This window comes from Gouania willdenowi, chromosome 7, assembly GCF_900634775.1.
Source record: "Gouania willdenowi chromosome 7, fGouWil2.1, whole genome shotgun sequence".
Classification (NCBI taxonomy): Eukaryota; Metazoa; Chordata; class Actinopteri; order Blenniiformes; family Gobiesocidae; genus Gouania; species Gouania willdenowi.
Window position 1 is genome coordinate 7587570 of NC_041050.1, and position 18868 is coordinate 7606437.

Here is an 18868-nt window from a genome sequence, read left to right on the forward strand (position 1 = left end):
CAGACTTTGTAAGACTAAACTGAAGCAAAAAAGAAAAAGAAAGGAAAGAAGTGATGCAAGAAACACAGCGTTCAATGTTTTATCTTCTCAAAATCCACCTGTAATTGTCCCCAAATCCCCTTCTCTGCCCAGTGCAGAGCTTAAAGAGGAAATTGGAGCTCTGAGGACTCAGAGTCTGAGAGCAGCTCAGCTCATGGCTTTAATTGGTCTCCTCTGGCAACAAAGTAATGCAGGAATCTGTGCCCACTAATGGAGTAAGCTGAAGTAAACAGATTCATGTTCTGTCATGACGCAAGGGGATGCTCACGAATGAAAACAAAAGGAATTTACTGCTAGAAAGTTACATTTGAACAATATTTCATGCAGCTGCTAAATCCCTCCAACTCCCTACGCCCTAAAGTTTGCTTAGTGTGTAAAATTCTGCAATTGGAATTTGATCTTATACATCTTGTCCATGGAACATATCAAAAAAAGATTACATTTTTCAAGAATTATTGTCTATCTGTTTAGGGCCGATCTAAAAAAAAATGAATAAACATTTTGGCTTTTGTATCTACAGGTGTTGAACCTTCATGGGCAGCTGAGCGCTAATGCTAGCAGTGAGAATTAAAGAATTAACCTCATAATAATTGAACCATTTTATATTGACCATGACCGTGGTAAACTTCATTAATGGTTCAGTAACGCCTTATGAGCAAAGGATGTATACTGCAAGTCAATTCTGTTTTGGGTAATTTTATATGACTAATCAATATCTTTTTTTTTACGTCACCAAAAAATATTAAGAAATCTATTGTATTTGGATCAAAATAACTGGAGCAATGATGCCTAGACTGGACATCTACGTTTTTAGCTGAATTTAAAATTTTAATGGCCACTAGGGGGAGTAATTCATGTAAAAATTGAGCATTTAGAGATAATAGTGATGTCACAGTCAGAAAGACAAATAATTAGACTAAACTAGTGATGTGCATTATTATTGGCAAGTTATCGGTTTCAGACGATATTGGACATTGGGCATTACACCAATATATTTAGCAGATAAAAAACCAAGCTTCGCTTCATTGATCAACCAATAGAGATCATACACGTAGACGCCTCATCGCCCATGGAGAGGCGTGACTAAGCGCCGACATCTTGTATTTAGTGTGGAGACTGTAAGAGTGCTTGTAAATCAATGGCAGTAAAAGACACTAAATAATCTCAAAATTTAATTATTAACTAATTATTAACCAAATACACAATGCATGTTGTAAAAGTGCCATGTTTACCACTCACATACAGTAGGATATGCTGCAAGTATCTGAATTGTTTTGATTAAATGACAATTGTCATGGAGAATGATTAAAGGTTTTACAGAATGACTTTTTTCTTTTTTTATAATTTGCACCAGGAATTTTTTTTTTTTTTTCAGCTTTGTCCGATGTCTGCATTTTCCAGCAGCCTAACATGATGACGAGTATGCAGAATAATTATGTATGTTAATTCCACTACAAAAACTAAAAGATCTGTGTAACTAGGTGTGGCGGAAAAAAATATCGATATCGGTTATTGGCCAAATGAGTTGAAAAATACTGGTAAAAAGTCCAATATTGAGCGTCCCACAATGTAAATCTTAATATAGGTAAAGAGTTTTTTAGACAGCAGGCGAGACAGAGATCACTCCCTGTCTAGTGTTGCTCAATTGGGAATTGCTGCGCTAAGGCATGGGAAATGCTAAAAGCTATGTATGCACACAACACATTTAAAAGCCTCAGAATCAGAGACATACCTTGAAAAAGCAGTTGAAAGGCAAGAAGGAAAACTTGGCAGAGGGTAAGTGGATGGTAAAGTCAATATGCAAATGACAAGAAAGTAGAAAGGTGGAAATGATCTCTGCTGTTGGAGCGCAATCCTATTTAGCATATTAGCTATGTGCATTTGCTGACTGAATGGGAGCTCGAGTTCTCCATATGTCTGAAGTGCACAAAAACAAAGATGACAAAGAAGATCAATCCACCAAAACGTACACATCCCAGCTGCAGCTGTCACTCTAATTGCATCCCTCTCCTGTCATCCTCAGCATCAATTCAATGCTAATTCTGCCGCATGTAATAAGCACCTAGTTAGCATAAACAGATAAAGTCGTTTGGTAATGGTTACGCAAACTCTATGTATGTGGCATTAACGTGTATATAGAAAGTATACTATCATGGCATACTGACAATGCTTAGCAGGTGAGCAGTGTTTATTTTTCCAAAGACTGTCAATTTAATTATAGATGATTGGAAGCCGATTTGTGAAATAAGCCTAAAATCACCAAACAGTTCTTCTTCTCTGCTGTATTTATCTCTAATGGTATACAGATAAACTATATACAGTATATGTGGTACAAACAAAACATGGGAATGTCTATCAGTAGGTATGGTGTTAACATTTTATATTAAAGGTCCAGTATTATGCTATTTTTCACTCATCTCTATTTGTTCTAAGAACCTCAACAACATAGTATTTGAGGTTTATTTTCCCAAATGTGCTTTTTTTTCCAGTGTTTTAGCCTCTGAAAAGTAACTTTAAAAACGCTTCTAAAAACAGGCTGTTTTGGGGCTTTCATGCATATGCATGAGTGGATGTGCCTCTAGACGCAGACTTCATGCCTTGCTCTGAGAGGATGATCACCATCGCAATATTATCTTGATATCCACACACACTTGTTGTTTTCAGCCAAAAAAAAATGCGTTTTACAGTAAAACACATGGCTATATAAGAGGCTATTTGTTATGATTTTGGCCATATGTGCCTGTTCTTGTCTCCCTCTTGTGGCTCTTTGTTTTTCTTTTAGGCTTGGTCCTGGTGGGGCGTGGACTCCGAGCAGGCACACCTGGTTCCAATTACTCATCACTGCAATACAAAAGCCTCAGACTCACCTCCACTCATCGTTGGATTGTTCCGTCTATGCTGCGGTACTTCTGCTCTAGAGATATCCTGAAGTCTATGCCTTTTGCCCAGTTTTATTTTTGATTCTGGACTTTTGTTCCTCTAGTACCCGAGCCTGCTCTGGAGCCACTCCCAGGATCAAGCCAAGCCAAGAGGACACTTTTTGTTAAATAAATTCACGTTGACCCACACTTTGGGTGTGTGGTCCAACTTAACAACCCTAACACTATTGTCATTGTGAGTGCAACAAAAATCGCTGCTCCATGGTGTGTTTATCACAACAGCAGCAGAGTCAGTCAGCTGTTTCAAACACTCACCAGAGCTTGTTCACGCACATATTCTGAACACAGAACTAGTCAACTTAAGACAATAGTCGACTGTTTTTTCCGACTACTGTGTCACATTGGGTCACAAACATGTCAGATCATGTCAAAGGCAATGCAAAGCGGTATAACGGTTACTAAAAGTGGAACTGCTCCCCGGGCGCTATGCCATGGCTGCCCACTGCTCCTTAGATGCTACATATTTTGTGTATGTAGCTTTGCATAAATGACAATAAAGTGTAATGAATATTCAATATTAAACCGCAGTATTTGTTTTACCTGTCAGGTAGTTTGAGAGGGAGGAGCTAACATTCTTATAGGGTAGGAGGAGCCAGGATTGTCAGGAGGAGGAGTTTCCACGATGTGGAATAACAAGGGAGGGAGGAAACAGAACTTGTTCAACTTTGGCCCTCTGAATGAGGCTAAAGGGATGTACATCACTGTAGCAAAACCATTATAAAGTGATTTTTTTCATAATACTGCCCCTTTAATGTACACCTTTTAACCACTCATTAGTTGCTTATTAGCATGGAAATTAGTAAGATATTGACTCTTAATTAAGTACTTATTAATGCCTTATTCTGCATGGCCTTGTCATACAACCAGCAAACCATTAACAAAGAGCTTTCCCTCAATAACCTCATAATTATTGCTTATTAGTAGTAAGGAAGTTGTCGTATATGAATTATGATCTCAATATGCTTTGCTTAGTATGGACTTTATAAGGTAGTAGTACCACAAGACTAGTTAATGTCCCTTAATAAACACCTAATAAATATGTTCTTACATAACAAAACACAAAACTACAAGTGTTAATAGAGTCCAAATAACTCTGAATAAAGTCTTTGTTACTTAGAATATGTTCCCCATGCTAAAGTGACATCTTCATCATAACTAGTTCACTTGTAGTTTTACACAATTAACCAACACATGTTCTCTAATCTATAATCGAGTATAAGAGAGTTGATAAAGCCTCTGTGGGTTAAAATAGAATGACATTAAACACGTGTCAGACCTTATCATGAACAAATAATACATTTTTCATTTTTGTGATGTAAATCCTTAAATTGCACTTGTGCAACTATCACGTCTTATTCCTATTAGCACATCACTGAAGTGTGTCAACACTTCACCCGTGTGTGATCACTGATTGGTAATCCTCTAATAAATATTTAGCAGCAATCCCTCTTGTACTGTAATCTCAAGTGTATCTTTATTCAGGCTTAGCTGAAGAAAATAAATAAATATGGAGCAAATGTGGACTAAAAATAAAAAATGCAAAGGGTTTTTTTTTTAAAGGACAATTATGCAATAAAAGGGTGGGTTTTTTTGCCGCTGCTCTACAATAAATGCAGGCTATTGTTTACATGTATCCAAATATTTGTAAGTTTAAAGACTAAAAAAAAAACAAGTTTCCAAGAAAAGACATTGGAAAGTAATTGAGAATATTTTTTCTAACTTTTTCATTGAAAATTTCTTTCCAATCTGCTATTGTGGGTGATGCCAATCCTTTCGTTGTCCAATAGAATCTTGGCCCTCTTTTTGCGAGAAAACAAGTCTATAAATCTAAATCTGGGTTGAAAAGAAATCTGGATTTGACTATTTTTTGGGAAAGAATGGACCAGTGTGTGTGTGTGTGTGTGTGTGTGTGTTTCCACTTGTCTAAATGTTGGCACAATTTGCTTCAGATTCTCCATTTTAGAAAGTGAAAGTATACCAAAAACTGATTTTGTAGCCAGTTGTGTTCAGTAATTTATTAATACAATGAAATGTATATACATTTTCTCAAGAGGCTATCATTATGTTTGCAAATTCATTTTTTTTTTTTTTTTTATAATTACTTCAGGTGCATTTGTATATCTCATAGGTTTATTATAACATACTCTAATGGCCCTTAATACATTTTTAAATATTTATAATATCTAATAACTGGATGTGAAAGCTTTAAAAAATCAGTCTTAAATAAAATTGCAAAATCTTACTCATATTTATTTGTAATATTTTTCAGCGGTTTATTTCACAGATCTAATGACGATAAGGATCTGTTGAAATGTGTGTTATTGTTATACACAACATAGCATTCATTTAGACCAGTGTTAGGGTTGAGTCTTGCAAACTTAACATTTTATCAATCTTTTAAATATAACAAAAAAGACATAACAATATGTAAATATGTGTCTTTAATATAATAATGTCACTTCCAGCGTACTTCCAAGGTTAGGCTGGGGCCGTTCACCACCCAAGGCTTCTTTAACAATTCCACTCCCAAAGATTGCAGGTGGCTGCCCTAAACCTACCATGTGTTCTGTTGGCATTTGAAATCTCTATATGCTAGAATTTATTAGTTGGCCTGAGAAATGCAATATAGCAATATTCATATCTGTAATGATTGCTTTTTCTTGTAGCGGCCACACTGCAAAAGTCAACTTCAGAAGTAAAAAATAAAAAAGGTCAAAGCAGGCTGGGATCAAAATTAGAGTCAGAATACAGCTATCGATTACTGGTAAATTAGCCTTATATTTGCTTCAAGAAAAATAACTGTTCTCAAGTGTGCTTGAGTTTTCTTAGGAATGTTGTTTTTGACTTTAAATCTCAGAGTTATTATTTCATCTGTGTCCCTGCATGTGTAAGGCAAACTTGACTGATGTTATATATATATAATATACGGATAAACAGGTTGATGAGTTGGTCGTGGAAAAGCAAATCTGGTTTAATCTGGTCTAGTGTTTGTAGTTTCAGTTTAAAATAATGCTTATTTACAACTTTGTTGTCGTTATGCTACCTTCAGTCATTTCTTCTCTTCCTCATGCTGTCTGCAAAACAGCAGAGTTAGAACTGTCGCCCCCTGTGGTCACTGATCTTTTTGGCTCATCGATTTTGTTTATCAAATTTCAGTAAACAAAAGAGGTTTACATTCACTTTTTTTTTTTTACTTTTACTGATTTTAGACCAACCCAAAGCAGCACAAGTTGTGATTTTGACTGAAAAAAAAGCTGCTAAATGATCCTGAATGCCTTCACTCTTATAAAACTCAATTGGTTGATGATTCGCATCATCAATGATGTCATTTCAACATGGCGGCGCACAAACTCGGAAACGGTAAAGTAGTCCCAATTTAAAAAATTCATAAAACAAATATGGTGCAAAACAATGCGTTTTATTAGGCATAATAATAAGGACATTTCAAAGGTTTTCAGCCACATTTGTAAAAACAATGGAGGGTCCCTTTAAATGATGAAGTAAACCCCACACAGACAGACTAGGGGCATTGAACCTTCAAACCTTAATCTTCCTACAACTAAGCAGGCCTTTGAACACACTGTCTGACTTATATGAGTATATAAACTTTGCTTTGAAAGAGCTGTCAAAATCCCAAAACTCACGCTGTGAGGCTGAATAACCACTGTGCGCTGGACTACTAATATCCAGTTTTTAAAAATGCCTGAAAATGCTATAAATTCTACAGATGAGAGTTTAGCGTTGAATTCAGTAGTGACTTAAGATAGCAGCCATGTAATTAGCACCTCATCATGGGAATATTTTCATCGTCATGATCAAAGCTACATAATTAAGATCAGCTTAATGGGCTCAAACAATGTCTCTCACATATCATTTTTCAAACCAGTATAAATCAACCTAATGTTTATTATATTACCTCTGAGTAACAAAGCATATACTCACTATGCTGTAATGTGGCCATAGAGTCAGATAGGCTGTTAGTAGCTGGATTTATAAGGCATCATTAGCAGAGGAGATCACATGGGGATTACTGTACATTATGATTATCAGCTTCAGGTTTTGAATACGGCTCAGTGGGCATTTAGAATTCTATGTAAACCCACTATCACTGATTGAGAGTTTTTACAATTGAGCTTTACTTTAACTATGTAGTTTTTTGTCCTTACTTCTAAATAGCCTTTTCAATTCAAGAGATAAATGAGAGACTTGAAGAGAAAGCCCAACAGATGCTGTATGTAGTAATATTAGGATAAGATGTTCACTTCTGGAAGAAAAAATGAAAACATGTACATGGGGTTTTTTGAGTATGCTGAATCCATTTTAATGAGATCCACACTAACAAACCAACGGTTCCCACTCAAAATCAAGAAATCCAAGTTAGCCATCATCCGTATTGTGAATTTCAATCTTACCATAACTTCAGTTCTGTTAGACGGACAATCTAACCTACATTTTGCCACAAAAATCATGATTCTACGTCTTGATTTTGAGTGGGAACCGTTGGTTTGCCTGTGTGGGTCCCATTAAAAATGGATTCAGCATTCTCAAAAAACTCATGTACAAATCTTCATGCTTTCTTCCAGAAGTGAACATATTTTTGATATATTTGCTGGGCTACTTCCTTTAGTTAATTTGAAATAAGTTTACCATTGTCACCACATTGAAGTCATGAATCAAGACCTTTGTAAAGTTGGTGCACTAGAAGCATTCGTGTACATGCATGAGATTGCGTGGATGTGCTGGATGTGCAGATTGGTGAGTATGTGCACATGCATAAATGTTTTTTTGGATATGTAGAAGAGAGAGACACCACAGCTGGATTTTACAATATATCAATAGCCATGTCTTCTGGTAGCGGGTGTCTGAATGTTACATGAAATGATTAAATGCTGACAGGCTCCAAAGGGGAGCTTCACTGATCCCCCGTTAGAGGAACACAGGGCCTGACTTCATTAGAACTGCTATTGCTAAGCTGCTTTACCCACGCTCAGGCCCAGCTTAACCTGCCCAGTGATAAATGTTGAGGGAGGAAAAAAGGTGATGGGCAGAGTAAACGGGGTGAAACAAAAGTAAAGGAATGACAGAGACTTTTAAATAGAGAAGCAAAGGTGCAGAAGTCAGTACAGAGGATAAGACGGAGAGAAACAGGAGGGGAATGAGAGGCTAGAGAGCGTGTGAACCTGGAGTCAGGGGAGCAGATGAAGCTCTAAGTGGTGTTTGAAGAAAAAAAAGCAAAATCGAGCAAAACTATCAGCTAACATGTGTTGCAATTAATCAATTATCACGTTGGTGCATTGACAGCCCGAGCGCTTAGCTGAGATTCAAGCATGAGGCTGAGATGGGTTGAAGGATTAACATTGACCTCTGCACACACTGGCTCAGCCTCATTCATGTACACGCTAATTTATGAATGCGCATATGCATCTAACCACATAAAGATATGCACACACATTCTCATTCTCAGCATTTTTCTCTTGTACATTGATCGGGTTCTTACTGCAGGACCCCCCCCCCCCCCCCCCCCACACACACACACACACCCCTCCACCCCCTCCTCTCAACACTCAGTCTTTTTCTCCTGCCAGCAGAGGTTTTTGGCTGGCTTAAGTACGCCCACAGGCCCATGAGGGACAGCTTGTGACGGATGGCACTGCGTGCGACTCTGATTTGATTCAGCCCATTTGATAAATTTATTGCTGGCATTTTGAAAATGAAATTAGAGGGACGTCTCTTGGAGACTGTTTTCTCAGCACAGGTGCCATAAATACACTTCATTTGGCAGTGGAAAGGGAGGAGGAGAAACGTTGGGTAAAGTGTGTCAGGGTTGGGGAGCAGCATTGGGATATTGAGCTAAAGTGGGAAAAAAAGAAGAAAAAAAAAATCAAAGAATAAGGTCAAGTCATAATGAGGTCCTGTATTAATCATACTATTGGTGGGGAACAAAAGTAAAGGTTATTCAAACCTACCTGGAGCCTTCAATGACCCCAGGAGTGTGCTCTGACATTTTGGTTCTTGCACGTCTGGCAGTGTCGAGCCATACGATTATTTTCGGGTTAGAAATGGTAGGTGTTGGAATTACATTGGTGAACAAATGTCTCAATTGTTCTTTTGCCCTAAGCCACAAAAACATGGACACACTTATGCACACCTATCTATCTATCTATCTATCTATCTATCTATCTATCTATCTATAATATCTATAATGTCTGTATTATCTATCTATAATGTCTATAGTATCTATATCTATAATATCTATAGTATGTATCTATCTATCTATCTATCCATCTATATATCTCAAGTCCTGTGACCTGTATTTGCGGAAAAGGTGTTTCCATTGCACTTTTGCGACACATTTCAATATCGAAACATCTGAAAAACATTCTCATGAAAGCGTAAAAACTTTTTTAGCAAAAATTGAGTTTTTTTTTAAATTCAGGTGTTTCCATTACCAGTTTTTATTACACTATTTAGATTTTGTGCATTTCCAAGGGTAATGAAAACACAGGTTATAGTATCTATATAACTATGATGAATGGACTAGATTTATATAGCATTTTATCCCTACACTGAAGTAGTCTCAAAGCACTTTACATTTCAGCTCATTCACACTCACACGCCAATGGGACAGAGCTGCCATGCAAGGCGCTAGTCGACCACTGAGAGCAACTTAGGGTTCAGTGTCTTGCCCAAGGATACCTTGACACAGACAGGTATAGGCTGGGATCAAACCCCGAACCTCTCCCCGGTAATTAACAGCTTCTTCCCACAAGCTGTTATCAGGCTGAACAAAGCAGTTGAAGGCTGTTCTTGCACTTTTATGTTTTAATGTTGTATTGTTTTAAGTAGGTTATATGTGTGTTTTTATTGCTTTATTTTGATGGGTACAACTGATTAAGCATAAAATGATCATGACAATATTGTTTCAATGTGCTGAACACATATTGCATGCATTGGTGTTCAGCTGGGGTCATTTTGACCTCAGGCTGTTAAAAACAGCTGTCCATCTGTGTTGACCCATGTGCAGCCTTACATCCCCACACCTGCAGGTGCTGAGTTGATACATGGCTTTGGCTTTGGAACAGCTCTTTCACAGTGAAAGTGACATAGAGGAGAATGTATCTTTATTTCTTTATTTCTTTATTCAGTTTATTTCCGACATGGTTACATTCACTTTTTTTTTTTTGTACATGCCGAAAAAGGAGACGAGAGAAGCAGTTTGCTTATCCGGGTCCCGTCCCCTGTTTTACCATCGCAAATTTACATGGGATGATGGCGCTTGAGAACAAGTCAAGGTTTCATTATCAAGAGGTTATTTATGTATTCAACAAGTTCACAAGTGCCTAACACAAAAACAATTTTCTGAAAATCATTTTCTGGAGGCAAATATCCCTGGGGTCAGTGTGACCCTAAGAATCAAAAGTGTTAGTAATGTTTGAGGAATGTTTGAGCAGGAAGGTTAATCTTCTAACTCACTCACTGCCATTGACATAAAAAATATGTCAATTGTGTTTTTTAACGGGAGTTGCGAGGAGACAGTGTGACAGAGTTCTCTCATTATCAGGCTTGTACTATGATGTAGAAACCAACTGGTGTCATGTAAGTGACAGCAGCACACCTTTGGATGAGCGATCACCCGTGATCAGCAGAGATTGGTGGAGCAAATGAGTTTGCGAGGCAGAAAATTGCACTACGAGAGTTGATGGTGAAGTTCTCTGCTGCTCAACCAGAGAATGTGCGGAACTGAGTGGACTATTGAGAATGTCGCGATCTTGACAGAAAACGATCAACAAACTGGGGCAAGCGGTGAGACTCGGCATGTTCGGGAATAGGAGGAAGTTGTGTGTGTGGAGAATGATGGGGGAGAGACTTGGAGAAAGGCCAAAATACAGTAAGAAAACCATTGAACTCTGACCCAGATATCAAAATAATAATAATTTTGCCATCAAAAGCCCAGTCTCAGGGTTGTTTGTGTAGTTTGATAGAAGGAAACCAATGTTGAGGTGTCCCTCAAGCAAAAAAAAAAAAAAAATAGCTTCAAAGTCACTGACAGGTTTTTTCAGAAAAAGCCTTTTTTCTCAGCTTTTTGTCAGAAACTGGGGATTTGTGTGAAACTTGCCTCTATTCAACAACTGATTACTGAAGAACAAAACAAGCTAGAAACAATATTTCAGATTTTCATAATACAAACTTTCTGTGGGTCTAAAAATCAGTAAAAATCCTCTAAAATGGCTGGCAGTGAGGGGGGTAGCCGTTCTGAAAATGACTGGCAGTGAGGGGGTAGCCGTTCTGAAAATGGCTGGCAGTGAATGAGTTAAGAACTGACATAAAGGGTTTGTATGTTCACACAGTTACATGTACACAAGGACACGATGAGTCCTACAAAAGCAGGCAGTCATTTTCCGTCATGGTTATGCAGCATTATTCATCACGCTCACTCTGAAAGCGTATGTGAGTGCAGCTGTGGAGGGATGATGTACTCCACAGCAGCCTCTGTACCCCTTCAACATCCATCAGAGAGCAAGGCATGGCCAACTCACATCACTTACCTTTATGGAGCAGTCTGACAGCACAGTCATCACATACATAGGCTCACGACATCGTGCACACACACACACACACTATGTGTTAGTGTGTGTGTTTGTGCATGTCTGGGTGGAAGGGGGGGGGGGTGCTTAAAGAAACCTGTCACACTGACACACTGCATTAGTGTCTTTTTTCAACGTCCTGAGTAGCCTAAATGTAACTGAAACATTTAAAGGTTAAGATATAATTCGTCACCAACAACCATAGGCTCATTTCTGTGATAATCCTCTTTAAATACTGTACATCTTGGATACGCAAAGTGGCGCGCGAATTGTCATGGGGTACGTGAAAAAAAATTAAAACAGCGTGACAACATTGGAAACTAGAATATAAATAGAGCAGCAGTCAGGAGCCTTCATGCATTGCCACACATGACACACTGGCCTCTGTAAAACTACCTTCTAGCAAAAATATGGCAAGAGCGACATTGCTTTGCGCTAGCCAAACTTGCTTGATACCCTCTGCTATCATGTACTTGTGTATTTTCAGCTTTGACCAACATGAAAACAAAATATAAAACAAGACTTTGCACAGAGAACAATTTAAATTCAAATTCAGCCAAACATTGCAGAGTTCTGTGCAACCGCCCAACCTTCCCTTTAAAGTTGTAGCGAGTTGTATTTCACAGTTTCAGGGTGATGCATATGTTGTATTATTACTGCTATATGTTCAATCAACAAATGTTTGGTAGATTTATTTTTTTTCCACAAATAGGACAGACTGTTTCTCACTGAAAATGCCATAATCAAACAAATGTAATACATTTGATTAAGATGTTTTCTTGGATGCTTACCGATTATTAGTGAGGATGCAGGAGGCATAATGTTATCCTTTTTTTGTTTCTTCTGTCTGCATTAATGCTTAGATGCTAGGTTAATGCTAATGCTAGGCTAATGTTAGGTTAGTGCGAATGCTAGATTAATGTTATTGCTAGGTTAATGATAATGCTAGGTTAGTGCTTATGCTAGGATAGTGCTAATGCTAGGTTAATGGTAATGCCAGGTTAGAGCCATTGTTAGGACAATGCTAATGCGAGGTTATTGCTAATGGTTAGCTAATGCTAATGTTAGCTAATGTTAATGCTAGCTAATGATAATATATGCTAATGTTGATGCTAGATAATGCTATATAATGCTAACTAATGCTAATGTTGATGATAATCAATGTTAATGCTAGCTAATGTTATTACTATATCATGCTAGCTATGCTAATGCTATCTAATTCCAATGCTAAGCTAATGCAGTGCGACGCGGGCCAGCACCTGCATCCTCACTTGCATTTTCTTCAGGAAATGAAAATATTGTAGTTTTTTTCTTCTTTTTTTATATTATTCCTTAACAGGATAGGCAAAAGTCAGAGACATAATTCACTGTCGGGCTACATTACATGACATTACATTATTATGTGTTTTAATTGTGCAGGAGTAGGGGGTACATGGCTTCAGGTTAAATGCCTGAAGGGGTACGAGACTGTGAAGTTTGGAAACCACTGTTATTAAATTAAAAATATTATCCCTTCTAATCATAAGTTATTTTTGAGCAAAGCAAAAGAGAATGTTTCAGCAAAAAATAAATAAAAAACCAGCAGGGTCGTCTCCTGACTGATTTTCTACTGTTTTGCAATCACAAAGCGTGACACACCGTCTGAGATTACTGTATTTTTTTTTTTTTTTTTTTTTTTTTTTTAAAGGAGAGGAGGTTTGGGACAGCCTGCTGCACACACCTGCACGCTGCCACTCAGAACACGACCCCCGGTGCTGCTCAGACAGTTTGACTGCCTGGCCCGCCATCTCGCTAAAATCACAACAGCCTACAGCTACGTACGCTATGTGTACAGCTAACAAACATCTAACCCTCTCTCCCTGCAGATCCGTTATGCAAAGCAGTCACCTCCTACAACCTCACATTAACATACACATGAAAGTGTGGAGGAGAATAAACACAACTGTGATTAGTTAAAAACATGACTAACAAAAAAAAAGCATAAACACATTGTTGGCTCTCAGTCACCGTGGGATCATTTAATCTAAGTGTCTGTGGGCGGGAGTGACTGACGTGTATATCAAAAAGAATGTTCTGTGTCACAAATGATTTCAGTCCAAACTTCTAAAGATCAACAACAAAAAAACATAAAAAAAACTCATTAGTGATAACAGAGTACAAACACATGTCTCTAATCCACCTACTGTAAGTGCTTTCTTACCTTTTTGTGATGATAATGTTGTTCCTGTGGAAAACAACAAGAAGAGCGAGAAAAAAAAAGTGTTACAAAAGTGGCATGTTCGTAGATCAAAAACACAAAAATGCAACCCAAGCAATTTATGGTTGAGTGCTTTACACGGGACAGACAGTGGCACACATTAGGTCATTGGGCAGTCATTTGATTTGTGAAAATAGCAAACATCATTAAAAAATAAAAAACAAAAACAACAATAAACACTGTTGTATGAGTCTTAAATCCAATGTGGTTAGACATTACTGTTGCTAACAATCATATTACAAAAGTAAACAAACAGAAGTTACAGAAAAAGTCTGTAGCCTCTAAAACCTGACTTTAACTCATCGATCGATCAACATCTGTGTGGAAATTCTGTGGCTTTCTGCATCTTAACCTTCCACTAACCTGACAGTAATGATTAATTACACAATTATAACACTAGGAGAAGTACACTAGATCATTGTTTACAATTACATTTAGCCTTTTTTTGATCATGTTTATTGTTTGCAATTTGTGCATCTTTATTTAGATTTAGTTTTTTTACATTGTATTCTGGAAATGCACTTTGCACAAGTTTGCCTTTTCTTATTCATCAGTGGCATTACACTACTTATGTTGACTGTTAAAAATTTCAGTTCCTTATGTTTTTGTCCGTCCGTCCGTCCGTCTGAATGTTTGTTAGTAGGATATCTCAAAAAATTCTCAACGAATTTAAATAAGCTGGTAGGCAATGTCAAAAGGAAAAATGGGTTCGATTTTGGAGTTAATCCGGAAGGTACTACGGACACAAACTTGGTTGAGGTTTGTGCTCTCTGAGTGCTCTTAAGTAGCGTTTTGGTGCTTTGTCTTAAATTATATTTTAAATTCAAGAATTTGTGTTCATGTACAGTATATATCCTGTGTATATCAATATTCTTATTTCATATATTGGCTGATATGGTGGTTATCGGAAGATACATTGGATATTGGCATTTTTAAACCCACAATATTAGCATCAGTAGGGCTCATGTAGCCTCCAAATAAAACAATCACTGATTGGTCAAAAGGGTCTTTGCTTTTTTTTTTTTTTTGTATGTTAAGGTTTTGTTTATTCAGATATCTCCTGACATGTTTCGACTTTTCACTGACAGTCTTCCTCAGAGGTGATTGCTTTGATGTATCCCTGCGAGTTCTTTCATAAGGAAAGCATCAAAGCATCTACTGAAAAAAAAAAAAAAAAAGGATCTACTGATCACCAATCACCTCTGAGGAACAGTCGACAGTCGAAACATGTCACGAGATAATATTTACTCTCTGAATAAATAATAACTTAACATACATTTAAAAAAGAAGACAATTTGCTAGCTGGAATTATTACACATATCTTATTTTTGTTGAAATAAAAACAATATATTTTTTTAACATTATTGTACCTAATGATGTCACCCAAAATAATGTTTCATTTGACTTATTTACCAAGGCAAGGAAAATGCATTTGTGTAGCGCATTTCATACACAAGGCAACTTAATGTGCTTTGCATGATCAAAAAGTGCAACAGAAAACATTAAACAGCCTAAAATCAAAGAGAATGTTCAAATCGGCAGCAAAAAAACATTTAACATCATCAGTAAATACATTTAAAATGATCAAACACATTACATCAACAACATGACCAAAAATCTCCCTCTCAGTAGAGAAAAAAAGTGCCTTTAACTTTGATTTAAAAATGTTCTCATGTGATGCTGACTTCAGCTCTGCTGGCAGTTTGTTCCACTTCTTTGCAGCATAACAACTAAAAGCAGCATCACCATGTTTACTGTGAACTCTGGGCTCCACTATCTGACCTGTGTCCATAGATCTTCATACCTGACTAACATCTCACTGATGGATTCTGGACCAAACCCTTTCACAGACTTATGCACCAGCAGCAGAACTTTAAAGTCTATTCTGAGGCTGACTGGGAGCCAGTACTAAGACTTTAAAACTGGAGAAATATGGTGAATATATTGAATTCTTTCTAAGAAACAATCCGTTATGTAAAACACATACGTCGTTCAAATAGATAATTAGGTTAATTAACATGCAAAGACACTGACAAACCGTTAAAATAAATGTTACTGAGTTAAAAAGCAACCCTGTGAGTGAACCCATGACTACTAAAAAAAGATCTAACAGAGAAGATTTCGTGAAGAACAACATATTTCTTCAGCACAAAATTGTTCAAAAGCTTAAAGTGAGAAATCTACTGAATTAAGTCTGTTGGGCTCCTGAATTTTTTATTAAGACGTAGTTGGTAAGACTTCGATTTTATTCTTACATGTCAAAACAATCTCTCAATCTTGCACAAATGGAGAAAAAAGAGAAACGCAGACATAGCCAAAAGACACTTTTTGTCGAACATAACTCATAATCTGCCCATCTGAAATCCCTTGGAACTCTTTTGTCTACTGGCCTCGTGCCACAGAAGCCCAAATGGCTACAGACATGGAAGAAGTCAGGGAATAATTGAATCCAGATGGATTTGTGGTCTGCTGGATTGAGGAAGCAAAAAAAAAAAAAAAATAAAGCTAATTGCCAAAGTAAAGATGTCATCCATTGTGGCAATGGCCTTGATGTTTATCAAGGCAGCGTGCCATTGGATTGGAGTGAGCATTACAGCTTTCAACTTGTGTTTTTGCAAGGTTTTACAATGAATTTGAGCAAATATAGTCCCTGTGGTTATTACATGGTCTGATTGTCGGCTGTACTACTGTCCATAAGCTGCGCACGTCGGCTCTAATCGGAGAGGAGGCTTCAAGTAATTAGTCAGTGAAGCACTCTCACAGCCCAGTGCAGTCAACCTTATCACTAAAAGAAAATCCTTGGTCCATTTCCTTTTCAGCCGAAAGGCTTACAAACTCTAACCACTGCTTTGCTATGGCTACATAACTGATAAAATATTACCCTGCATAGCCACTGGTGCCTATCCTACTTTCTTTGTCATTTATTACGGTAAAGATATACTACAATGTGTCACAAATTGTAGAACAAGCACTTTCTCCCCTCAGCAGAGTTCTTTTTTTTTTATTTTTTAACTAAATCTATTTCTTAAAGGAAAAACAAAACTGTGCCAATAAGTTTTAAGTGACAGTTTTAACACAGTGACAAAGTGCATATATAGATGTAGCTGACACGTTTATTCATAAGGCCATATAAGGTAACTAGACGGGTCAGATTGCTTATTCCGTGTTTTTTTCCGTCAGTTTTCCGTTATCACGGTAACATTTGAGGCCCTACCCCGCTTCAGATCATGGCCTTGCAACGAGTCAATCAGGGAATCCTTGGAATTTATCCCCAATAATGGGTAAAAACAGGTGACCTGAGTATAAAGGAAGACTGTGATTGTACCAGGTGATTAGCAGGTAAACTGCTAACTTCAACAGTATTTGGTGCTAGCATCTTGCACATGGAAGCAGGGTTCCCATTGACCTGCATTTGTGTTTTAATGACACAATACATACAATATTCAGGGTTCTCACCAGGAATTTTGACAGAATAGGGGGATCGTGTGGTACGCGAGTGAGTGCACTGAGGACCAAATTTAGTAAAGTCAAGCTAAAGTCAGTTTTTTTGTAGTTTTCTAAATGTTTTATTTTTGATCCAGCCTTACTTTAAAGCTAAACGTTATTTGTTGAATTGGTGAAGGGTCATGATGAATATAGTTAGAGAGTTACTCACGCTTGGTATAGATCCTCCACTAATAAATACTCACACACACTGTAGAGACAAGAAATAACATTTAATTTAAAAGTCTGATTCCAAGGTGCACTTTTGAAATTTAAATGAGGTATTATGTGGGACCTGCAGCAATATTGGAACAAACAAACACTCACGCGTGGAGGACGTGCAGCTTCATGTGAGCTACATACTGCTTCTGGTACTCTGGTTGAAGCACTGTTTATATTGGACAGTGCATAAATGCAACATCGGGGGGCAGCTAAATCGCCTGTGTTAAATAGATAGTAATGTGTTTTTAGGTTATTCAGATTAAAAAGAAAGGTAAAACAAGTCCCTTTTCTGTCCAAGTGTGCAACAATTATTACGACGGTACCAATTAAAAATGGAAAAAAAAACACAGAAAATCCCCCCGCTCCCCTACGGAGCGATGGCGCCCCCTACGCTCCGTTTTCAGCAAAATTACAACGTCGGGGGTCAACAGCGGTATTAATTTAGCATGCATATGTCTGGTACAATGACATCATTGATATTTAGATATTTTCTCTACTTTCTTTGTCATTTATTATGGTAAATATATACTACAATGTGTCACATATTGTAGAACAAGCACTTTCTTCCCTCAGCAGAGTTCTTTCTTTTCACGCAATCTATTTCTTAAAGGAAAAACAAACAGTAGTAAGAGGTTTCAAGGGACGGTTTTAACACAGTGACAAAACGCATATATGTACAGATGTAGCTGACACGTTTGTTCATAAGGCCAAATAAGCTAATTATAGCTGCATAATAATGTGTTTAATGCAACCAGTTTTACATCATATCCATTATCTTCCAGGCAATTAGGCGAAAGCATCTTTCTTCTCCAGTACATGCTGGGTCAAAGCAGAGACATCATGCTGGCTGGTGTCAGCACGCATAAATAACTCTGCTGTTCACTGAAGCAAAGCCTCTACCATTGATTGCTGCCTTTTTTTTTCACCCAGTTATCCATGGCTCGTATGGATTTGGAGAGTTATTTGAAGTGAATGTGCCCAAGAACCCACAGCTGCCTCTTCTGTGAGTTAGGAGTATTATGTAAAGCAGGAAGTTCATCAATACAAGTTTCCCACAAGTAGGTACCTTAGCAAATTCTGCCAAAAAGCATGCTCCAGGATGCTAAAGCCTAAATATTTAAGCTAGAATTACAAAGAAGGAAATATGCATTTTCAAACAGTTTCCACATGCACGCTGTCGTTTGATGTTAAATAAAGCACAAGAGTAAGCAGTGAAATTAATATTGTGTGAGACATATTTTACATCATGGATTCTCAACTTTTTTAGGCCGGGAATAAAGGGGAGAGCTTTTTTGTACCCATCCATAAAGTCAGCAAAATGATGGTCCATTGTTATATGAATT

The 18868-nt window shown here is 37.5% G+C and overlaps 1 protein-coding gene across 1 annotated transcript in view; it reads right to left on the bottom strand.

Annotated features, from left to right (window-relative positions):
• Window positions 1-18868, bottom strand: part of LOC114466795 (cadherin-4-like) — a 393955-nt gene that overhangs the window by 213525 nt on the left and 161562 nt on the right. The window contains exon 3 of the mRNA XM_028452546.1: window positions 13764-13787. Within this exon, the coding sequence (XP_028308347.1) occupies window positions 13764-13787 (24 nt within the window). The remainder of the gene's footprint in view (window positions 1-13763; window positions 13788-18868) is intronic.